Source organism: Eublepharis macularius, chromosome 3 (genome assembly GCF_028583425.1).
Source record: "Eublepharis macularius isolate TG4126 chromosome 3, MPM_Emac_v1.0, whole genome shotgun sequence".
Taxonomy (NCBI): Eukaryota; Metazoa; Chordata; class Lepidosauria; order Squamata; family Eublepharidae; genus Eublepharis; species Eublepharis macularius.
In genome coordinates this window covers 56,754,548-56,780,016 of record NC_072792.1, presented here as the reverse complement: position 1 = coordinate 56,780,016, position 25,469 = coordinate 56,754,548, and the positions used below count along the sequence as shown (strand labels likewise).

Genomic DNA, 25,469 nt, shown 5'->3' with positions numbered 1-25,469 from the left:
TCATAGTCTGAACATTTGTCTATAATTTCACACTTTAGAAAAATAAAAGTTTTCAAGTGCTAATAGAGACATTTTACACTTTGATGTTACATCTCTGATTTTTATGTAATACATAATTCTGTATATTTGTACATGATGCTATGCCTGAGTGGTTATCTGCCATAACTCTGATGTGCTTACTTCCAGAGGATGCCAAGCCAACTTTATTATGGAATCTGATCACCAAAAGGGATGAGTTTGGATAGCAAAACATACTTCAGCCACCGAATAATGTTTGGAGAGTAGAATGATCCCCAACAATATAAGAGCTATCCATCCAGAAAAGGCCTTATCCTGTAAAGCATAGTTGTGTATGCAAATGATGAATATTCATAAAGTAACATGCTACAAGTAGGCACTTTTTAATAAAGAACAATAATGCAAACAAGAAGCATTTGCCATTATGTAAAATGACATCCACTTGTGCCTACATACATTGAGGAAAAACTAAGCTGAAATTAGTCACAATGAAAGCCTCAAATCAATCAAATGAGACTATTTGCTTCAAGAAAAGTTTTGGTAGCTGAAGATATGAAGGACTACAAGCCTATATGTAAACATGATTCTATTTTTGAATCCAGAAGGTAGTGAGAACACAGTTTTGATAAAATTTGTTCTAGAATTATGAAACTATAAGAATATCTTGTTTTAAAATGTAGTATCTCAGAGCAGTTTTTCCAGGAAAATACAAATAACAAACTTTTGTGTTTTACCTGTGAAATTAATATTCAAACTGCATTAATACTGATTAATGGCCACTTCGCATGCTATAGCTCAATGGAGTCCACCATATATTTGACATGACCAAAACAAATGTATATGCTTACTTTGGACATAACAGTATATACTTAAAGTATATATAATGCACACTTTTAAACTATAACATATGAAGTAGCCCTTATTTTATGAAAATTAGAAACTTGGCATTTGCAATTTAACAAATTAAAAGGGATTGCAGAACTTCTACTTTAATTATTCACACTAATTTAGAAAAACCGTAATTTTTATGTTGCAACTGATTAGCTGTCACTACACTGCATAAACAATTCTGTTAACAGGAGTAGCTTTCAGTGAACTTGAAGGCAGAGCATAACCTGGCTCATTGCTTACATACCTCAATTTCACAGAACTCTGAAACTAATGGATACTTTTAAAGTGGGCAATGATGCATGTATTTTAAATAACAGAGATTGGTTTGCTAAAAATTATTCCTATACTTAGTTCTTTCGAACTGATACAAAAATAACTTTCCATCGCAGACTTTAAATTCATTAAAATCAAATACTGACCACAGATCTACGAATACTCTCAAGCTCTTAAACAAAATCTGAACTTCATGAAGGAAAACAAATCCTTAATTTCTGACACATGCATGCCAACTTAGTTTTAGCTTTCCACATCTCTAAATGAGAGCTCCATACGTCACCATGTGGAAAGCACAGACAGCCTACAGTTCTCTGAGCTCTTCCAACTCAGGAACCACACTGAACAGCCGCCAGGTTCTATTTTGTTCCTTTGAAGGTGGCTTAGGCCACTTACAGTGCAATCTTGAGCAGAGTTACTCCAGTCTAAGACCACAGATTTCAACTGGCTTAGATTGGTTTAACTCTGCTTAGGATCGCACGATTAGCTTGTCTAACCTGACTAGAATCAGGATATTTGCTTAGAAGTTCACTTCCTTTCACTCCAAAAAGTGCCAGTTCAAAACCTGACTTAAAATGTGCTATGAAGGTGTTTGCTACATGAAAACTGGAACACTAGGAATAGTCATGTGTAGAATACTTCTCCAAACAACACATAATGGAGGTGCAAGAAAAGTTATTGCAGTCACCTCAATGATAAATCTCTCGGTAAATATACTGCCCTTTCAGGCTGTTTTACTTGTTTTTAATCATGAGGACAGCCAAATGTTCAGACAAAGCAACAAATGCATTAGAATGATGTGATGTTTTAGGAATACAAAAGGCACTGAAGTAGTTTCCAAGTGTTTACGAACAATCTACCAAAAAAGGTAGAACAGTGGTTATAATCTGCTACAACCCCTCCCAATGTTTTCTGTTAGTCATTAAAAGCTCTTCAAATGATTATTGTCAACAAAAGACATACCTGTAAACTGAATGATGTGTTTACTTAAGAGTGAGTAACTTTTAGCTGGTAAGAAAAGGCATACTTTAAGTAATAAATGCACTGCTCTGTGTCTTGGACTATTCTAAACTTCCTACTATCAGTCCAAAATGCAGATGCAGTTACTAAAAGGAAGGAAGTATGTTAGTCCACAGATTCTGAAACATTTTTAGAATCCTCACATAAAGCTGTGAAAACAATGAACATTGCTACATACCAGTGAGATAGGGGAGAAAAATCCAGTTTCATTTTTGAAGTACAGTTAAATTTTTCAAAATGACCATGTCATCTGCCAAGTTGAGCACAGAAGAAGCTGGATTAGTTGATTCCCACAACTGGTATTATTAAGGTAGCCATTTTGAATGGGTCCTCCATTCTAACATGCCAAATGCTTCAACTCTTCTCAACTCTAATCAGCTTTTAGAATGAAGAAATTTATCAGTCTTTACACTGAAATAATTCTTACCATATGTTGTGAGAATTGTAAGATTATTCCACTTAATGCTGTTAAATGGCTGAAGCGTGGCAACAGCAGTCAGAGAAACTGGATGGCGGCCATTGAGAAATTTCATATATTCCAGCAAGGAATGAAAGATTCCACTTTTCTTTTGTCCTAAAAATTAGAGACTCTGTCATTCCTTTGGCCTAGATATTAAAGGCTCTATCATCTCTGGCCATCCAACCTTATTAGGATCTTAATCAGTCTTCATATTAGGCTTATTCAACTCCCCAATGCTGAAATTGAACTCTTTGAAAACTTGTATAAGAACTATTCCAATAGATACAGTAGTGAATCCACAAGCCATCCCTAAGAAATCAACCACTCCAACATTACTCCACTCTCTGAATAGGATGGCTGAGGCCAGCAAGACCAGAGTGGTGAATACCACATAGTAGATGGCACCAAACACTGAAGAGTCAAAACATTCCAGAGCCTTATTTATGTACCTGAACTGAATGATGATACTACATCCTAATACCGCCAACAGAACCAAACAGAGATACAGTGCTCTTTGGCTTGACGGATTATTGTGAAAGATATCTTGGGCAGCCAGTCCTATGCCTTTTGTGCTAGGCACTGTGAAACTTCCTAGCAATGAGCAAATACTGATGTAAACCATAATATTAGTGGGTCCATGAGCTGGTGCAATCCAAAAGATAAGTAGAAGCAGCATAAGTAGGACGATGCAGAGGTAACCAACAAACACTGAAAAACAAAGAATAAAAGCATTGTAAATTTCCATATAAGCCAAGAGGAAAGGCAGTGTACAGATACTGTAATAAATAAACAAGCAGTTCTATGGCAACACTTATTTACGGTAGGTGTATGCAAAAAGTGGATTAAATGAGAACAGAAAACCTAAACTCTCTGACATTTGATGTATGCACAGCTCTCTTTTTTGTAGAAACCAATATGGTAAAACAACTTCTAAATATTGCTTTTAAAATAGTTTATTTTTTGTTGGAATAATATTAACAATTCTAGAATGATACCGTTATGATATCTCTGGGTTCCTTTTCACTAACAGCACAATCCTAAATACAGGTACACTCTTCTAAGTCCATAGACTTCAATAGACTTTAGAAGGTTGTAACTCTGTTTAAGATTACGCTGTAATTCAGCTAAGTCCTATTCAAACAAGCCCTTTGTCATTTGCCTAATGTTAATTCTTGAAACTGTAATTTTGATAGTGTCTAGAAAAATTGTTGTCTAAAATGCACTATGATTTCATTTTTCCTGGAAAGTTGTTTTTTTTTTTAAAAAAAAGCCATGATAAAGCAAAGATATGCAGTCAATTGCTATCCCAAATCAATTTACAATGCATGTCTTTCTTTATTCTCTATTCTACTTTCTTTATTTCTTTACAAAATTTATACAGGATCACAAAGGCAGCTAACAGATTAAAAACGTGTATTTATTATTTTCGGCTTAAAAACCACTGAAAGCAAATAAAAACACATCATTAAAACGATTCAAACTGATCTAAATACACAAACATAAAAACAGTAATTTAAACATTGGACAAGAACCACCGAGGGAGCACCAGATGAAACAAAAGTCTTCACTTGCAGGTAGACGGCAACATAAGGGGATAAGACAAGTCTCTCTGCGGGAGGAGTTCACATGGTTCCAGCTAAGTCAAAATGTTAATCAAGGAACAGGATACAACAAATACAGAGAACAGTTTAAATAAACCAGCTTAAAATGTTTGAAAGCACAGTCAACATTTCTAAAAATATATAAGGGTAGGTTTCATAAGGTATATGATACCTTATGATAATATATACCTTATGATAATATATACCTTAAAATGGACTCAGACCAGTGATCCAAATAACCAACTACTAGATCTGGCCATACCTTTCCTGGATCTAATGCAAAAGTTGCTTTCTGGTCTTGCAACGTTCAGTTATTTAACAGGCGATGTCAAAGGACTATGCTGTTCAGCTTGTGCTTCTAGTATGCTAAAAACATACCACTGAGGGTTAAATCACATGGGATGGCAGCAGACCCATATGTCAGAATTACATCACTGCCAAATTCCTATATGGTGACAGAATGGACCATTTAAAGCATATCATAGGCAGGTAGAAGGGGCTGCGTTCTCCCCTCCCCCCTCCACAACCACATCATAGTAGACAGCACCAACCATTGAGGAATGAAAACATTCCAGATCCTTGTTAATATACTTTATGATGCTACATCCTAATACCGTCAACAGAACCAATCTTCCCTCTACCCACAAACAGGTTTCCCCTGCTGTTTTTGTCCCTCAGACTCTGAGACAGGAAATAGTAACTGCTGGGAGAAATAACTGGGACAAGTGATTTATGAGGAAAAACTGTAGGTAAAGATTTAGAAGCTTTTTCACTCTCACCCATGATGTACTTGAAGTCATCCCTAATTCCCAAATCCACAAAAGAAGTGCAGCACAACTCATGTCAGTTCATCATATGTAGCTCACCCAGAACTATGGTCTCTTTAACCGCCTGCATGTTCACTACAAGCTAACACTGACTGCCATGAAGGTCATAATTTACCATGAGCATGAACACTTAAAATACAAAATGACCAAGTCAAAACTAAGATTTGGATCGTTTACTAGCCTTCAAAAGGTACACATTTTAACTTGCTTTATACCAGAGCTCCACAGAGAAAAAAAACCTGTCTTCCCAATTATTGAGCATTGCTACATGCCTCTTCTTCCATTTTGTCACCTATTTTCTCAACCTATGTTAAAAACACACACGAGGAGAATATAAAATGATCGTTTTGCCATTTCTTCTGTAATTCATAATACATTTATACCTAAAAAAAATGACTACTACTCTAAATCTGTAGCCCTCCAATAAATAACCTTGGCACAAACTTTATTGGACACCATTAGGCTGATTAAATCCCATTATTTTAATTGTGTAGGACAACAGTTGGCTTCTCCTTCAATAATGTATTAAAGCACCCACAGACTTTCACTGGATAAGAGTTTCCCATCAAGAAAGCAAGCTGGTTCGTCTTCTCTCCTTAAGAGTAATTTTTTTTCCACAGCTGCAGTTCTAAGTATAGTTACTGGGAAACAAATCTAATTGAATGCAGTGGGACTTGCTTTTGAATGAACAAATTCATGATTGTGGAGCAAAAGTGCCACGACAATTAAAGATGGAGCATCAGGAAGGCATTGAACCACCCTCTTTCACAATAGAAAAATTGCAGTATTTGACACAAAATCAGTGAGGTGATTCTTCATATAGGACCAGTTCACTGTGGGTTTTTTGTTTGTTTTGTGGAACCAATGCAGCTATTGAGATAGATTTGCTTGGCTATGTTATTATTATCCCAAATAATGAAATACCTGGGTTTGTGAGCTTCTCTTCAAGCTCTGCCTGAGTGGTGACACTTTCAGATTTTGGAGAATGGATTATGAGAACGACAGAACCTGCGCAGCTCAGCAGACAGCCCAGCTTGCCAAGAATGTTGAGTTTTTCTTTCAGTAAGTAGGAAGCTAAAATGGATCTTTAAAAAAGATAGGGGAGAAAAGAGAACATTTCAATTAATCTTTCAGTGCTGTTTATCTGAACTCAATGTAAGATGTTACCTTCTATTATGCCTTTTTATGGAACTGTGTCAATTTATCCAAAATAAGAGTTGAAACTGCAGTTTTTATAATGGGAATATGTTATCCAGTGCAAGAGAGGGAGAAATATATCACTTTCAAAATGCTATGGTGAGAGAGAATCTCTCTCACACACAAGGGCTGAATAAATTCTCAATTAACTTAAGGGGTATAGCACAGAACACTTGGTCTCTAAAGATATTTGTAAGGTTTTTTACAAGGTACATGATCTGGGTCAAGACTCAGAGTAAGTATAGAGGAATGGTGCCACTTGCCTATAATAAGCACTTGTGACTGATGTTCATTTAAAAAGCAAAAGGATTGTTTGGCTGGATCTGATCCGAAAGCCATCTAAGAGGGTCTCTGCATATATAAATCAACATGAGGGGGCTTTCTGGATGGTGATTTGAGGTTGCATCTTACTATTTTCATTATTTGCTCCCACCCCCAATTCCAAGATTTAAATGAAAGATAACATTTAGGAAAGGGTTGATCAGGAAGCAAAGTGTGTAGTTGTATAAAAATTTCCACTAACAAATCCAATACCCTTGAATAAGGAAAAGTGATACATGGTAGACCTGGTAGCTGACAGAAAATGAAGGAACAAAACTTTAAGCGGAGCTACAACCAGGAATCATTCTGAGATGGATAGAAAACAAAGTTGCAAAACGCAAATGTGCACAAAACGGCTATTTGTGTAGGGAGTGGGACTCATAACTTTATTAATGGTATTTAAGGACACACCTAGCATCTACTTTCATTTTCTAGGTTTTAAATTTTTTGCTGGTATTTGAATGTTTATTCCATATATGAATGTTTTTATTGATGTATACTTCAAATGGAGATATATAAAATCCTTACCCAAATGGAACTCCAAGAGCTCCAAGGGGAGTCACTAGAACGGTTGGAACCGCAGTGTAGGCTAAGAAATTCCCAATCTGACCCAGAGCCACTGTGAAAAAAACCACAAAAATATTTTGAGAAAGAACAGAACTGTGCTTATCCCTAAATTCTGAACAAGCATGAGTTAACATTGTATTGCTGAGTTATAGGGTAAGCAGGAGTGAAAGGTAGCTGGTAGACTTAATTTGCAACTGTAAAGACTGTCTAGTTTCCTCAAAAGAGAGATAGCTAGTTTAGTGTGAATTTTATTTAAAACATTTAATGCCAGCTTTCCATACAACTTAGGGTCCTCAAGGAATCAAACAATCAAAAAACCATTAAAACAGCTTTTAAAAATACATATTATAAAACCAATTAAAACACAAACTGGAAGTGGGAGAGTCAGTGAAGGAATGCCAAACAAAACAGGTAATTCTTCACCCACTGTCAGAAGACATTGATGGAGGGGGATAAATGAATCTGCCGTAGGAGGGAATAGCATAATTTTGATATTCTTCCAGGCATGGCAGAGATGTTCTGCCAGGCATATGGTTGAGGTCAGGCTTGGCCTCCACTGGCTGAAAAATGGAGAAAAATGGAGAAGAATAAAATATGAACCCCTCCCTACTAAGGTTGTCCACCACCTTATCATGTCAAGTTGTATCTGCTGCTATTGATTGCCTCCATCTGAATATATATTTTTATATTTCTATATGTGAGTATATTATATTATATTTTTATCAATCTATTATGGTTTTAACTGTGTAAATTAACTTTAATGTGTTTTAATATGCTGTAATCCGCCCTGAGCCCTTCGTGGGGAGGGCAGAATAGAAATCTAAATAAATAAATAAATAAATAAATAATAAATAATACCATGACTGAGAAGGCATTTTTTCAGGTTCCCATCCATCTAGCCTCAGATGGCGAGGACATCCAAAAAAGGGCCCCCAAAGATGACCACAGAGATTGGGTAGGTTGATATGGGAGTTATGAAGTCCTTAAGGTATGTTGTCCCAAGTTGTATAGGACTTTAAAAGTCAATACCAGTACCCTGATTTGGGCTTAGAATCTAACTTGGAAGCAGTTCCGGTGGAACAAGACTGGAATAATATGGTCCCTATGATCCATTCCAGTTAGCATTCTATACCAGCTGTAGCTCCTGAACACTCTTCAACGGCAATCTCATGAAAATGTCATTGCAGTAGCCAAACCTAGATATTGTCAAGTCATGTACTGGAAATACTTCAGCTGGTACCTCTAGCCACTGCTGCCACCTGCTTATCCAACAGGAGGACTGGGTCCAGTAGCACCCCCAACCTACAAACCTACTCCTGGAGAGGATTCTTTTTAACACAGTCAATGGAGCCCTCCTCTCCCAAAAAGTGTCCTTTACTTTCCCCTTTATCTTTCCTGAGCTTAACCTTCTTCTCTGTCAGTTTGTCCTCCAATGCTCTATGCATGTTGGCAGCTGGAGGATGCCAACGGGTGAGATCACAACTCCGGCTCTTCCTGTTACACAACTCTGGTGTGACGAGATTTCCTTTCATTCAGTGGGCCCCATTCTGCCACTTGAGCAGTAAATGGTGAGTCTTATGTTTGAAACGGTTGAAGATCACTGCTGTAAACCAAAATACAGGGGTGATGCTGTAAGTGTGCTATACAGGGAAAGGCACCGAAGTTGAATGATTTAAAAATGGCAAAGCCAATATTCCACCAATCCTACCATCGATTAGTCAACTGCGGGTCTCTTTATACATGCGCCAAAACATGAACCTGATTGGGGGAAACACCAACTCAACTCACTTTTAGCAGGTGACCCAAAGCTTACCTTTTAAACAATGTGTGTAGGGAGTTGCAAATTGGCTCCCACGTCTGTCCAGGATCTGCCAGTATCATCTAATTACACCTGGGCAGATGTGTGAAACTGGCTGTAACGCAACTAGCCCTCTCCTAGGGCCCTCCTCTGCTAGTTAAAGCAAAAGAGGGAATGAAGACACTCCTGCTGTGCCCATGCGCACACAGGAGCTGATTTACACCCTCCCATGTTGTTTTAAAGGTAAGCTTCAGGTTACATTTTTAAAAAGCCAGTTGAGCTGGGGCTTCCCTCAATCAAACTCACGTTTAGCACATGTGTGAAAAAACCTGTGATGATCCTCTTCTCCTGACAGCTATGAATAAAGATTACAGAATTTATATTCCAGTGATTTTAAAGTTCTACCTTAACTCTCCATACTTGTCTCCGTAGCCCAGTCACATCCCCAGTGGTTGATGTTTCTTTTTCCACTTCAGCTGCAAAAAGCAGCTGAAGGAGTTGTGTGAAACAGTCTTCAATGCAAAGTTAGTAGCACGACTGAAAACTGCTGCTAGGGGTAGCAGAGCTTTGTATTTAGTTGGTCTATCACACTTCTCTCTCTGAAGGCCTGTTCCTGTGGGAATTGCTTTGGCTATGCAATTTTATAGTTTAGAAAAATAGTGTGATTTATATAAATTTTGTTTTACTATTTGTTTCCATCTGTATATAGTCTGTGTAAAACTCCTTTATTGCACTTGTATAATATCTTAAACATACTCATAGATTTGTGCAGGGCTTTTTTTCTGGGAAAAGAGGTGGTGGAACTCAGTGAGTTGCCCCTGGAGAAAATGATCACATGGTTGGTGGCCCTGCCCCCAGATCTCCAGACAGAGGGGAGTTTAGATTGCCCTCCGCGCTGCTCAGGGGTGCAGAGGGCAATCTAAACTCCCCTCTGTCTGGAGATCAGGGGGCGGGGCCACCAGCCATGTGACCATTTTTAAGAGGTGCTGGAACTCCGTTCCACCGCGTTCCAGCTGGAAAAAATCCCTGGACCTGTCGTTCTGGATATATTTATGCACATTCTCAGTGTTTACTACCTTTTAACTAAATTTCTTAATTATGTTTTGTAATGGCAATTTATTTTTTTCTTATTTTTATTTACATGCTTATAGATCCCGATGAAGAAGTGTATGTGAAGCATATGGGGGCAGTATAACTGTTTTTTTCTTCCCACTACACCGTTGTTCTTTTGTCTGTTTTGCCCAGTCTTAGACAACAGAATGTTTAACAAAAGAGGACTGATTTTGTAAGGTCTGACTGACGCTTTGGTTTAAAATCTGAGCATTGTTGTAAATTCCAGAGATGCATTATATTTACAATAATACTGCAAATGCCAGAACTGTTTAAGAAGCAAAAGAACCACAACTTGTAATCCTAAAAAACCAAAATGCTCATAGCTTAATCAAAGTGACCATTTATAAGATTTGTTATCCAAAACCTTCAAACAAGGAACAAATTGTTAAAATTAGTAACAGAACAAGCAAAAGAACACCAGTCTAGCAGCATGCTTTGTCATCTGGTATAAATACCATCCCTTTTGAAAAACAGAAAATTAATTCAAAGTAGAAGGTACTTACTTGCAATAGTGCCTGACCACCATACTATGTCAGTTAAATATGAAGTTCCTAAAAAAAGGAGGGGAAAGGAAATGGCACATCAAAAACACTGCAAGGCATAAAATCAGCATCCTGGTGGTTTGAATCCCACCTCTGCTACAAGCTCAGTAGGTAGCCTTGCATAAGCCACTCCTTTCAGCCCCAGCTGTATTGTGAGGATAACAGCAACACTGACTTTGTTTACCAATCTGAGTGGCACTATTCTGTCTAGAAGAGCAGTATATAACTGCAGCTATTATTACATTATAGAGAAAAAGCTGTTGATGTTCTTCAGACAGCTTCCATGGTATTTGATATCTAGTTCTGGTACTGCCAACACTATTTACGTATGATTTTTTTTGAGCTATACACATACTGAAGTCACTCACCTGTAATAAACAGCATCTGTTTCTGGTGTCACTCTCAATGGTCAGTCAGGGTGTATCAACCCAGCGACTTTCATCCCCCTTCCCTGACAGTTTTCCTAGCCACTCAGGACTCCTAGGAGTCTCTAAGAGCTCGGGTCATTTGTTTTGAAGCACTCCAGCTTCCTGGGTTCTTTTGAGTGTGTGTACCTCCTTCGCAAACAACACTGGACACAGGCTGGTAAAATATTATTGGAGTTTATTAAAGAAAGAGTGCAGGAGTGTATGGAAAGCAGAAACCACTCTTAAAAAGCATTTAGGCAAGGCAAGAAAACAAATAACAGCTTGCTGTCCTAACTATCTGAAACAGTACTGGCTGTCTTGACTAAGCATTCTCTGAGTTGGTTCCAAAGCTGGTTGATATTACCAAAGTCCATCCATGCCAGCTTACTCTAGGCATCCTGGTAGTGACATGGAGCTGAGGAGCTCTATCTCACATTGCAGGTGGTTGGCAATGGCTGCAAGGTACAGCTGGGGTTGAGATCAGCACCAGCCTCTTGCCTTCCCAAGGCCACTCTCTCACGAGAGGAAAGGAGCCCAGGTTCAATTAACAGAGCTTGGAACTTTCCAACAAACAGGCCTAGCAAGAAATCTGCAAGACATGAGGCCTGAACCAAACTTTTAAATGTAGCATTCTATATTAGGTGGTACAAGGCCTGGTCCTTACACAGGGCTGTAAGTATATGCATATGACTTAAAAGGACATGGATAGGCAATTGGAAATGCCTGTTCATTCACTAGTCAAAATTATTTAAATTGCATTTTGCAAATATTTTCAGAAATGTGTTGGCTTGCAATCACAAGAAATAAGCCTCCTCACAAGGGACTTTTTATTTTTTATTTTTTTCAATTTTAAACTTTATTAACAATAAGTCATAACAACATGAACTGTAAGAGGATATATCATATAACAATACACAAAACGATTTCTGTATATACAATTGGGACATAAGAGGAGATTTCTAATACATATACCTTAGCTGACATACTTTACCTAGTCTGCGAACATACAAACAAGGATATTTGTTGAACTACATCTCAAGGACAAGATAACATAACTACTCCAGTACCACAATGGCCTCTTGACCACTCACACTTCTGGATTTATGATTGCCCGAAAGGGCAGCTGTGATGCTAAGAACTCATTTTTGGCTAGATGATCCAAGAAAGGGAACCACTTGGATGCAAAGTCAGAGGGTTTCAAGGGGTTTGTAGAGAGTTGCAATCTGTCAGATATTCTTTCCATTATAAGGTGGTCCCACACCATCCTGTACCACATGTGTAAATCCGGGGGAACAGGTGATTTCCATTTGATTGCTATCGCATTCTTGGCAGCATTCAAGAACGTGCGAGTTAGGTCCCTCCGTTGGCGAGGTACAGGAGAGTCAGTCCAGACATCCAAAAAGATCAGTTCAGGGCTAGGAGGGATAGCGTGGGAGGTGATGATTTTGATTTCTTTGAAAACTAAGTGCCAAAATCCTTGAATGGATTGGCATCCCCACCATACGTGTATAAACGTTCCCTGCTCACCGCACCCTTTCCAGCAGAGAGGGGATCTTTTGGGGTCTATCCTTGCTAGCTGCTGTGGGGTGAGATACCACCTGTGAAGGATTTTGTAATTTTGTAGTTTGGCATTAATGACCGGGGTGCTTAGTAGTTTGGAAGTCCAAACCCGTTCCCAGTCAGACTGCGAGATGTCAACACCGCAATCTAGTTGCCATTTATCTTTCAGTGTCTCATTCTGTTTAGTATGGGAGTTAATCAGCATGTTATAGATTTTAGACAGAAGCCCTTTGCGGGAGAGAGAATCGGGTTCAAGAATCTTTTCAAATTCCGTCATAGGTTTGGATAGGACTTGCCCTATTTCCAGGTGTCTCAAAAAGTAGGTTAACTGAAAGTAGAGGTACCACGGAACCTCCCCACCGAGTTTGCGAGCTAGTTCTGTTCTGTCTAAGATGCCAGTTTTAGATGTTATATCTGTCAGCCTCTTGTTCCTAAGGCTCTCCCAGGTTGATGAGATTGCACTATTATGTTGAGGCGGTGTCCCGTCATGCGAGGTCAATAGTGAGAATCTAGAGATTTTAGGGATCAGTTTGGACTTGTGTTTATCCCAGAGCTTCAGAAGGGCCATGAGGAAGATGTTTCCGCTCGATGAAGCGGAACGGTGAGCAGTATTGGTCCAGAATAGTTCGCCAATCGTGTGGGTTTGATGTTGTGGATGCAGCACATCCATCCAGTCAAAGTGTGTGTTATGGTGCAAGATTTGAACTACGTCCGATAGCCTAGCTGCTGTATAGTACGTGCCAACATCAGGGAAGTTAAATCCCCCCTTAGAGCGTTTGGTCCTCAGGATCTTAAAAGCTATTCTGGGACGCTTATGATCCCAAAGAAACCTATTGAGGGATGTCTGCCATTGGCTCAGTAAGTGATGGGGAATCTGTATTGGGACTGTTCGGAAAAGGAATATTAGTTTTGGAAGGATGAAGGATTTAATCAAGTTATACCTCTCAAACCAAGATAACGTTTGTTTGTTCCATTTGAATAATACACTCTTAATTTCTTTCATCAGCAGCTGGTGATTAAGTCGGAGCAGGTGGTCCGGGTTTTGGGGGATATTTACGCCTAGGTAATGTAAGTGAGATTGCGCCCATTGATATGGGTAGAGCCGTCTGATTTCGTTACTCAAAGGAGCAGGCAAATTTATGGGGAGAAGACTTGACTTATTTTGGTTAACCTTTAGCCCTGAGATTAGTTCAAATTGGGCCAATTCTTTGTGGAGGTACTTCAGGGAGTCTAGAGGGTGAGAGATAAACAGCAAAATGTCATCGGCGAAGAGACACAATTTAAAGGTGTTGTCAGTGACCTTTATTCCATGGATTTGCACATTAGACCTTATAGCTTCAGCAAGGGGTTCGATCGCTAGAGCAAAAAGGATGGGAGACAACGGACAACCTTGTCGTGTGCCCCTGTGAAGGGTGAGTGAGCGGGAGGAGACACCATTGGTTTTAATTTTTGCATGGGGGCAGTCATATATGGCTTTAATTACATGTTGGAAATCAGAACCAAAATTCATGTGGGACAGGAGCTCTTGTAGGTAGGTGATTTCAAGCGAATCAAAAGCCTTCTCTACATCTAGGGATAGGAGCAGTAGTTGTTGATTGTAATGCTTGCTATAAGCTAGTATATTTAAAGCTTTATAAATGTTCTCCGAGATATCCCTGTTGGGGATGAAGCCTATTTGATCTTTACAAATATATTTCCCTATAAAAGAGTTCAGCCTTTTCGCTAGGATCGAGGTAAAGATTTTATAGTCTGTGTTTAGAAGAGATATTGGGCGGTAAGAGCTAGGGTTCGAAGGATCCTTGCCCTCCTTGGGAATTAATGTAATGTTAGCTTCTGACCATGTTCCAGGTAAGGTGCCTAACACAAAAATGTCATTGCAGGCCGAAAGCAAGGGCTGGTGCAGTGTTGCCGCAAATTTCTGATAAAATTCCGCCGGGAAGCCGTCCGGCCCCCGAGGCTTTATTGCGTTTCAAGCCCTTGATGGAGTCAAGGAGCTCAACATTGGAGATAGGACTGTCCATTATCATTTTGTGGGTCCCCGCTAATTGTTTAATATTTTTGTGCTTAGACAGATATAGTTTGATTTTCTCTTTGTCTGGCTTGGTTGAGGAGTATAACTTGGCGTAAAAGTCTCTAAACACCTTTACTATGTCGACAGGTCTAGTGAGCACCCGGTTGTTGGAATCTTTGATAAACCTGACATGCCTATTGATTTTTTTGTCTTTTACTTTCCATGCTAGGTATCGTAGGGATTTAGGGGAGTGGTACCAGTATTTTTGCTTTAAGTATAAAAGATTTTTCTGAATTTGCTGAGTTTCTAATGCCTCTAGGGTTTTACGTTCGTGTAGTAGCTGTTTATATACCTTTTTACTGCCATTCCTTTTGTGTAGACGTTCTAGGGTGTTAATTTTGTCAATCAGGGTCTGTTTCTGCTGTGTTTTAGCTTTGTATAGAGATGCCGAGAGCGCTATTAACCTCCCTCGCAACACTGCTTTAAGCGCATCCCACACCATTTGGGTTGAGGTTTGTCCCGTTCTGTTTTCTTCTAGATACTGTTTAATATATTGTTCTATCATTTTAGTAGTGCTATCATTGAGTAAGAGGTTCTTATTAAAGGTCCAATACCTTTCCCTAGGATATTCAGAGGTTAGGTTTACCCTACAGTCCACCCAGGCATGATCCGAGTAATCTATGGTACCTATCTCAGAGTGGCTCACGCTATTAGAAAGATCTGTTGATACAAGAATGTAATCGATCCTTGTGTATACATCATGCCGTGAGGAGTAATAGGTGTAATCCCTAAGCGTTTTATTTTGCTCCCTCCAGGCATCAATTAAATGGAAGCGATTAAGGAGCGTCAGCAGCTTCGAGGTTGAGGATGAAGCGTTAAGTACCTTTTTGGGATTGGCGTTAGTACGATTAAATGAGGATTTATCCAATTTATGGTTCTCTATCAAGTTGAGGTCCCCACCTACTATCACCGGTCCCTCTTGAAAGTTCTGTAATTTTTGCAGTGTTTCAGATAAGAAATCAAGCTGGCTTGCGTTAGGTGCGTATATTGAGGCCAGTGTGACCATCCGGTCATCCAGTAGGCCTTTGATGAAGAGGTATCGTCCCTTAGAGTCTTTTAGACTAGCCCTATGTACAAACTGGCAATTTTTAGTTAACAGTATTGCCACTCCTCGGGCCTTTGAGGAGCCTTTCGCATGAAACTGCATTTTAATCCAGGGGGCCTTAAGCTCCTCATCGTGCATCGCATGGAGATGAGTTTCTTGAATCATAACCACATCAGCATTAAGTTTTGCTAATTTCGATAGGACTCGTCTCCTTTTTATAAGGTTGTTGAGCCCCCTTAAATTTTGGGTGACAACATGCAAACCTGATTGCGAGGTCATTGCTAAGCAATCAGGTACCCTGTGATTGAAGTGTGAGGTTCTTTAGGCCAAAGTGGTACTATTGGAGTGTTACAAGCAAATAAGGTGCTTCCGTTGCCAACCGAGCAGTACGGCGTTAAGATAGTGCAGCTTAGCACAGGCAGGTAAGGTAGGCAAAATAAGAAGTTATCAACACTAGTGCCAAACACAGCTAAGTTCTTCTAACTATTCAAATGTAGGGAGAAAATATTATACCTTAAATCCAACTATATAACATATAACATATAACCAACCTGGTTATGAGAGAGGAATCACACAATAATTCGCAGACAGCTGACTGCAAGATCGACACCCCCAAAATAATAGGACCCTCCTCCCCCGCCTCTAAGACCCTCAGGATTGTGAAAGTCGATTTGAAATGGATAGTAAAGTAGTTGATTACCCTGTATCTATATGTTAAGCTATATGAACAAATGGTCTAACAGCTATGATCAATTAATGGAGGAATTTGCAAGCAGTTCTGTAGGAGATCAAGTTGATACATATACACAGATATGAAGTGGCTTCAAGTATAATCAATAAGAGGCGGTCACTCAGAAATTAATTGTTGATAGTGCTTCTTACGTCCTCAATCAGTGCAAAATCAATAAGCTATTAATCAAACCCCCCAATTTTAGACAACCCCCCTCCCTCTCCCCTCAATTAATTATATTTCAAGTTGATTAGAGATAAATATTAAAACAGTTGATGAGATCCTAAGATTCAACCCCTATATCACTTCGTGAGGCCCTACCAATCCCTATTGGGTAGTCAATCACGTGGGGTATATTTGATCAATTGGAGAATTTATTGGCTTTCCTTTATATGGTAGAAATAAAATTAAAAAATTAAAATTATTAACTATGCGATTATAGTGTTTACTAATTTCAGCAATGTGAATCAATCCCCCCAAAATCAAGTACTGTTAAAAAGATTTCCCTTTACCCCCCCCTTATTCTAGTTTGAAATATATTCAATGAATTAATCAATTAGCTAGTGTAACTAGCGCGTTTTGTGTCAGGGTTTATTACAGTTGGGAAGGTGGTGTTAATTAATTAGGGAAGGGAAGATCTCAACGTGGCTGAAAATCACAGTGGTCGCCCCCCTCACAGCTGATCTATCAATTAGAATCAAGTGGGCTATTAGAGTGGCGGGGCAAGCAAGGAGATCGCAAATAAAACTTCAGTAACTAAGTACTGGTTATCTCATTGCTAGGCAGTCTTCAGAAGCTCAGCGAAGAGAACCCCTCTGAGCTTCGGCTACAGACCAACAGAAAGGACTGCCTGTAAAAAGGAGCTAAATAAAGCAAAAAGCCCCTCATTCAATCCCACCCCGCCCCCCTTAAATGAAATGGATAGTATTAGCTTTAAACATTCTACTTCATACAAACATGACAATCAGAACAGTCGTGGTTAGGCATCACGGGCAGCAATCTTGTTGGTCTTCTGCGGCGATAAAGGCATGCTGCGCTTCCTCCATTGTGCGCCCGCTTCCGTCTCCATGGCGATTTCAATGCCGAGCTCCTGCATGAAGCGACGTCCCTCCTCAGGTGTCGAAATGAAATGAACCTTGCCGTTGATATTAACACGGAGCGTAGAGAAGCGGGTCCAGCTGTAGTCGACTTGGGCCGATCTGAAACCTTCTGTTACGCTTTTAAAATGTCGTCGTTTTTCAAGTATTTCAGAAAGGAGATCTGTGAAAACATTAATTCTTGCTCCTTTGTACGTCAGAAATCTTTTCATTCTGGCCGTTTCCAGGATTTGTTTCCTTATTTTCCAATCAACGAACATTGCCACTACGTCTCTCGGCCCCTTCCTCCTTTCATTATTTTTGGCGCCAATTCTGTACGCTTTAGAAATGGCGACGGTTGCTCCCTCCTGCATTTGTAGTTCACTTGCCAGCCAGTCAGAGAGAAAAGTAGAAAGGTCTACGTCTGTTGTAAAATCCTCCTCCAGTCCTCTGAACTTCAAATTAGAACTCCTCAGTTGAAATTCAATGTCCAGGATTTTGCTTTGGACCTTGCTGTTCTCAGACTGGGGGAGCCGAACATCTTCTTTTAAAGCTGCCGTTTGGGACAAGGCTTGGTCCGTCCTTTGAGCTACCGCATCCAGCACCAGCTTAACTTCATTTATTTGTTTAGATAGGGGCTCCATCATGATAGAGATCCAATCAGCAAAGCTCGTTTCGATCTCTTTTAGCAGCGTTTTCAGTGCAGGGTCATAGGGTACAGCCGGTAGCTTTCGTGCCTCAGCTGAGCTTCCCGCGGCCGCCATATTAGCCCTCCCTCCCTCCGTTTCCCCCTCAGCACTTTCAGCCTGAGAACTAGGGAAATACGTTTGTAAGTTCTTTACTGCCTTTATATTTTGCTTCTTGAAAGACTGATCCTGCTTACCCTTCATGTCAATTTCAGAAACGTGAAGTAGAATGTGTTGTTTTAGGGGCCTGGGGTGGAATCAAGATGGAGCTTCAGCACAACGCGTCCATCTCGTTCTGAGCTGACGCCACGCCCCGACTTTTTTATTTTTTAAAAGAAAATCAAGGTGTGTGATTAATTTAATCTAGAGAAGCAGAAAAAATGATAAAATTTCACTTTTGAAATTATACTGTGTATTCTTCAGCCTGAACATCTCCTATCTGCCAACTGGGGAAGGTGGAGTTTGCAAATGGTGAGGAATGTTAGAAAGGATGTGATGCCATAGAATCCATTCTCCTAAGCTACTATTTCCTCCGTGGAAACTGATCTCTGTAGTCTGGAAATCAATTGGAGTTCAATGAGATCTCCAGGCTCCACCTGCAAGTTGGCAAACCTATCCCTTTTAGTAGTAGATTGCACTGTGCCCTGACCTAGATAGCCCAAGTGAGCCTGATCTCACCAGATTTCAGAAGCTAAGCAAGGTTGGCCTTGGTTAGTAATTGGATGGGAGAACTCCCATGAAGACCAGGGTTGCAGAGGCAGCAATGGCAAACCACATGTGATAGTTTCTTGACATGCAAACCCCAACACGGATCACCATAAGTCAACTCTGACTTGAGGGCACCACACCCACCCACACAGATTGCACTGTATACTCCTATAGTGTTGGGTCATTTTCACCTCTACTTGGTTTGAAAGGGAAACTGAAATTAGCTTTCAGAGTGAAATTGACAAAATTATATTTTCTTAATGTTCCTTTCCCCGCTCCCCTATGCATTTGTTGCTGCTAAAGAAAAGTTCTTGCATCCTTCATGCAACCTCAAAGTTTTTAATTCTTATTAATTCTTCTTTTTGGGAATATTCAAACCCACACTGCATTAATAAAGTATTGGATTTTCTGGATAAGTATTACATTTCAGTATGAAAAGGACAGCCTTGAGCCTTCAAGAATAATAATAAAAGATAATTTTCACCTTGTATTTAAGGTACTTAAAAGTTTGAAATGCATTTTATAATGGACTTTTCCAGAAAGTGACGAGCTCAAATATTCTGCCATTTTTAGGCAAAATAACTTTTGAACTATGAACTCTCTCAGTATTTTAATAGTAAGAATAGCAAAATATAAGATATTCAAATGGAATATTACAGAACCCCATGCTTTGGCTTATTGCACTGGTATCTTCACTATAAAACTGGTACTGTCATACGGGTATCAAATTACATTTCCTGCATTTTTAAAAAAATTAGTAGTTCTAATGTTTTTGTATAATACCAAACTCTTCATTTGATTCTCAATTAGAATTAATTTATCAATCAGCACAGAGAACCTGAATACATCAATGACTAGAAGGTGATGGCAAGAAATGCAAACTAGGTATGTTACTTCATCCTGTCAGCTGTAGCAATGTCACTTTATGGTTTAAGACAGCATGCATAGGCAGAATATGCTCTTGAAACACCTGTTGTTCGTAGGTCAACGAGCAAAAAGAATTTTACAAGGCACTCCTAATATTTTTGGAAATTCTACTTACTCAAGAAGAAAGCAGTCCTCCCTATGTCGCAACAGAGAAAACATGCAGTCAGTTCTTCATTTGTGAATTCATAGCCTGACCCAATGGAGTGTTAGGTATGCTTACAACAAATGAAATGTGTGGTGTGAAGATACATGCAGGTCTGCACACCTGCAGTGTGCTGTTCACATTTACTTGGGAGTTAGTTCCGCTGAATTCAATGAGATGTACATCTGAGTAAACATGCACAGGGATTGGGCTACAAAACTTGCTAGACTTTAAATCCAGTATGTACAGTTTCACCAAGACTTTGAATGCCCCGGACTAATTCGCAGATACATGTTTATCATTTAATTATAAATATTTGATGATATGTAAATGAATGCATGGATTTACTCTACTAGAAAACACTGTTGGAGGTGATAGAAAAATTCTACCTATAATGCTTGAGTTGTGTCTGTCTTTAATAACTCATTGTTTCATGTAGCAGTCATCAAAAGACAACCATGCACATCTCTGAAGCTATTGCAGAGATGCTGAACTGGAGCAGGCTCTCTTTAGCAAATAACTAGTTTAACTCATTCTAACAACATGGCATGAGGGACTGAACATGCTTTTATGCTTACAGGTGATTCCTTAGTGTGTTAGCAGCCTTATACCTTCTCCTTATTGAAAGGGCAGCTTATGAAATATCACAAGCCCCTACCTCATGTGCCTTAAGCACATGACACTGCCTGGCCAGGCAGGACAGATGCCAACCCTGGCTAGAGTTGGAAAATTACCAGAAAGTGTGTAAGGCTGACTTCACACTATAATTAGGCTGCCTTATGCTGTGTGTGATCTGAACCCATCCACGCACCCTCAGAATATGTCTGAGCCCTCTCTTCCCCTTCTGTGAAGCGCAGGTTGCTTCACTGCTACTTCTGCAGACCTTTTCTCTCTTCAGCCCCCTGATGCAGGGAGGGCGGAATATAAATGTAATAAATTAAATTCAGGACTGGTAAATATTACTCCATCCCAATTACTCTTTCCATGTCCTCCTTGTTTTCCAGTTAGCTTTGTATGTATTCTCTGTGTGTTTGCTCTTTTTGCTCTGTTAATGAAGAAACCTGTCCTGATGAACACCCATCTGTTTACTTGAGAGTTCTCTAAGAGAATGATCCTGGCATATATTAGTGGAGATCTTGCAGTAACCCCCCTCTCACTCTGTCTCCTTGAATGCTAATTCCCTCAGCTCATAAGGAGACCACCCCCCCTAACAAGTGTGCATATACCTACCCTGATCCCTGGAATGTGATCCACGCATGGATGAGGAAGTATGAGTGAGAAATCACTTGCAGATTGAAACACACAAATGCCGTTATTTTAAATGTAATAGACGGGCTGGATCCCATCTAAATTCAATACACAGGAGTATGAATCCCGCCCCCCCCCCATGCTGCTCTTGGGGGATGAGGGACCTGCTACAACAGCATGAGAGAGAAGATGAATAGCTGCCACAGCAGGGAGAATCAGTGAAAGTCATTTCACCCTTTGCATCTGTGAGTCTTTTCCATAGGATCCAACCCAGATGTGCAATATACTCATTTGCCCTCCACATTTGGATCATCATTCAAAGGCACATCCCACTGATAGTAATTTGGATATGCATCCAACTGCAGTCACGGTTCCTGATATGTTTATAGGTACCAGTTTCCATACAATGATCACATTCTCTGGACTTACCCTGACTGTAGGTTGTATGCTATTAATGTGTGGTCTATGACCGTAATAAAGATTGACTGACACATTCTCTGGAGCGCAGGACATCCATTTGATAATGTGATTGCAATACTTGGACCCAATCCATGTCCGATTTAAAACTGATATTGCTTTTTGTAGATCAAAAAAGATGTTTTGGATTCTATAAGTTATTGAAAAGGGAAACCAGAGAATTTAGTACTTGGCATTTAGAACTCATTGTGAACTTTTTATTTCATACAACATACTACTTCAGAGGTTCAAATCACAGTCATGTAACAACAGAGATCTCAGAGAGGATAGTTTTTTAAACTTCTTTTGGCCTATTATATAAATGCTTAGCAACGTGGGCATGCAGTCACAGCTAAGTTGTTTTAACACTAGACATATTACACAAGATACTTTTGAAGTATGTTAATGACTGTGTCTAATTGAAACTGAGAGCTGTCAAGATGAGTTAATACTGGTAATCACTTTTTCTTCTGCATTTTGGTTGTCTCAAATTCCAAACTTATGGATGGTTGGATCAGTTATGATTAGTTGTAGCCAAGCAAGGAATCAGGGAAATTTTCAGTTAAGTTACTGCAGGATTTGTTTAGGTAGCAGGACTGAATTAAATGATTTTGCAACAGGACAGAATAGTTTGAGAACAATGTATTCAGGCCTAGTTTCTGGAATGGAACAGTTTACAATAACATTCCCACCAGCATGCTTCTGTCTGTTACCTCATTTGAAAATACTCTATTCACCTCAGCAGCTAAAAGAAAATCCATTTCTGGTTGCCTTATGGATGAACACTCTCAAAGGAGATGCTGGGCACGTGCATTTTAAAATGCCAGCCCCCCGCCCCCATGCATTTCTGAAATTGAGGATACTTCAAAAAAGCAGCTTGTGAGACGGCAAAAGGGCAAGGCTATTAAAAATCCCACTGGGCATGCTTTGAATGGGGCTCTCATCTGCCAAGAAGAGTGGTATATAAGCACAGTTATTATAATTATGTCTGAAAAAGCTCTCTGCATCTCAGCCTGGCCAACCTGTGGATTCTTGTCAGTGTTCACAATTCATTCAAATTCCTTTTAGGCCAGGCAGAGAAAACACTCTCTTTTGTAGTATGTGAAGATTAGGCACCACTGAATATTCTTTTATATGACAGTAAAACAAACCTAGCACTCTAACCAGTTCCAAAATCCTAGGATTACACCTGCTTCATTCCCTGGCCAGACTCCGATTCTTTGACCTTCAGACAACAACTCAGTGTGCTCTAGTGGACAGTACAGGCTCCAGGACTTTCTTGGGAGAGAGAAAGCTTTTAGTCCGGTCTTACTTGGGACTTGTGAAGCAGAGTGTGAATGGGATCACAGGAGCTCTCTAGAAAGGTGGCCTTATTCAAAAGCCAGCTACTGTTTCAGAGTAACAAGAGTCGGCTGCAAGAGCACCTCAGGAGGTCAGGATGAAAGTGGAAAGCAAGTAGCTGGAGAGGGTGCTGAAGTGGCTTGCCAGCAGTCCCAGTTGAAAGGGTCCCCTCAAGCGCAGCGGGGGGGGGGGGGCGCGTGCCGGCCTGGCGTGGCCATTAAGACCACCGTGTAAATTCCCCTTGGCCAGTGGCCTGTTACCCCCCTCCCCCGGCAGAGGTGCCTCAGCCTGCCAGCCCTTCCTCGTGTGGGGCGGGGAGGGGAGTGGCCATTTCAATCGGCCCCTGGAGCAAGGCTGCTGCACCTGACGAGCCTCCCCCCGCGCCCCACTCCCGGCTTTGAGGGCGCTGGAAAGCAAGAGGCGTGTCTTCGGAAGAGCAAAGAACGTGAGAGAAGTTGTCGAACGGGCAGCAGCCACCGGAGATCAGAGTCCTGGGAATCGCAGCCCGGCCGGGACGAGCTTTTAAGGCCCGGAGGCACCGGGGCTGCGCTGGTACCAGAAAGGCGCAGGCGGGGCGGAGGTCAAAGCAGGGCAGCCAGAGGGGGACGGTCACTGCGGCTGCGAAGAGCAGGCTCCGAGTCCAGCGGCGCCCTAGGGAGCAACTCCACCTCCCGGGTACGAGCCCTCTCGGGAGCTCAGGGGATGGAGCTGGTCTCCACGGAGCCGCTCGACTCGGAGCCTGCTCTTCTGCTGCAGATCAGGACAGAGGGCTGCCCGCCTAAAACTACCGCTGCAAATACAGGCAGCCCCTCCTGCACGACCGGGAAGGTGAAAGGGCGAACAGGCCGGGCGAGCCCCTACCTCGTCCTCTCGCCCGCACGATCCCTTTCTTCTGCAGCACGAACGTGGATCCGTTCACCAGGCTGGAGACCACAGCCACGCTCAAGCCCAGCGAGACCGCCGCCGGGCCGGGGTTGGGCGCCCCCCCCGTCTCCTGCCCCTGCCGCTGCCGCCCCGACCGCCATCCCCACGCCCGGGCGGTGCTGCCAGCACGAAGAATGGCCCGCGGCTCGGCGATGCCGGCTCTTCTCCTCGTCCCACCAGCCGGCCAGGAACCGGCAGCTGCTCTGCGGGACCCGCCCTGGACCACAAACTCCGCCCCCGGCGCCGGCTGCCGCTTCCAGCCCCCTCTGGCATCGGCTTGCCCTCTACTGAAGGGGGCTGGAGGAGCAGGGAAGAAGTGCGGCTGCCTGTTTCCACCATCCGCCTCTCTCAAGAACAGCCGGGCAAGCTTCTCGTCAGGAAACGCCGGCCGCGCCAGCCAGGAAGAAGCCCGGGCTCTGCACCATGATCACGTCATAGCATTGCACCATGACGTCATGCCCATGCAGGCTGATGATGACGTCGCTGCGGGGCCGACTGAAGATTCCTACACTCGAGAGGAGAAAGAGACGTTCGCTTTCGAGAGAGGACAAGAAAAGGAACCTCTGGCTGATGCCATAGCGGGGTAATCTCGCACATTAATTTTTCTGCACCTGCAGCGTTTAAAAAGTTGTGTGCAAATATATTCATTATTTACTATAGCTTTTGCACGTTCCCATTTTTAGTAGGAATGCCAATTCTGAGTTGGGAAATTTCTGGAGATTTGGAGGTAGAGCCTGGGGAGAGAGTTCAGCGGGGATGTAATCCCAGAGTCTACCCTCCAAAGCATTTGGGGAACAGATATAATCTGAAGTCTAATAGTAATCCTAGGATTTCTCCAGGCCTCACCTGGAGGTCGGCAACCTTATTTTTACCCAGAAGTAAGTCACCCACATCTATTGAATCTTCCTTACTTTCTGTCAATTTTGCATAGAACTCATTGCCCCCTGCCTTGTGTAGAATCAATGAAATTATCTTGCTTATTAGAGGGGGGGCGTAATCTCACCTGCTGATAGCTTGTAAAATTCCATGGATCCTCCAGATACATACAGTATATAGTTTCCCCACCAGAAATAACTATATTTAAAATCTACAACTTTTTATGATTCTATACAACTGCTGAATTCTTTTCAATTTATAAACATACTACGCTGAGCAGAGATGAAAAGTCTAAAGCTGAAGAAACTACGAAGAAACTGTTTTGTGGCCTTTTAACATGGTTACTGAGGTCAATATAATGCTTCAGTGAATATCATATAAAATAGCAGATTCAGATCCAGTAGCACCTTAAAGACTACTGGACCCGATTCTTGCTCTTCTACTACAGACCAACATGGCTACCCACCTAAAAAGATCATATAAAATGACACGGACTCCATGCTACATTGACAGTTCCATGTGATTGTTTCATTTTTATCCTTTGAAATCTGGCTCTTCCATTTATTGAAATGGAATAGTTTTCACCCATTCTTTGGGGTAAATTTCCACCCTGTTTAGGTTGTCAGGTTTCCTCAGGAGGTATC

General features: G+C 41.1%; 1 protein-coding gene across 1 annotated transcript; it reads right to left on the bottom strand.

The window, feature by feature from the left end:
• Positions 1 to 2,858: 2,858 nt before the first annotated feature.
• On the bottom strand, positions 2,859 to 24,050 carry NIPA1 (NIPA magnesium transporter 1). The gene is given in 6 exon segments (XM_054974993.1): positions 2,859 to 3,370; positions 6,015 to 6,175; positions 7,137 to 7,227; positions 10,590 to 10,637; positions 23,887 to 24,013; positions 24,015 to 24,050. Coding segments are annotated over 6 exon segments (975 nt in total).
• Between the last annotated feature and the right edge of the window lie 1,419 nt (positions 24,051 to 25,469).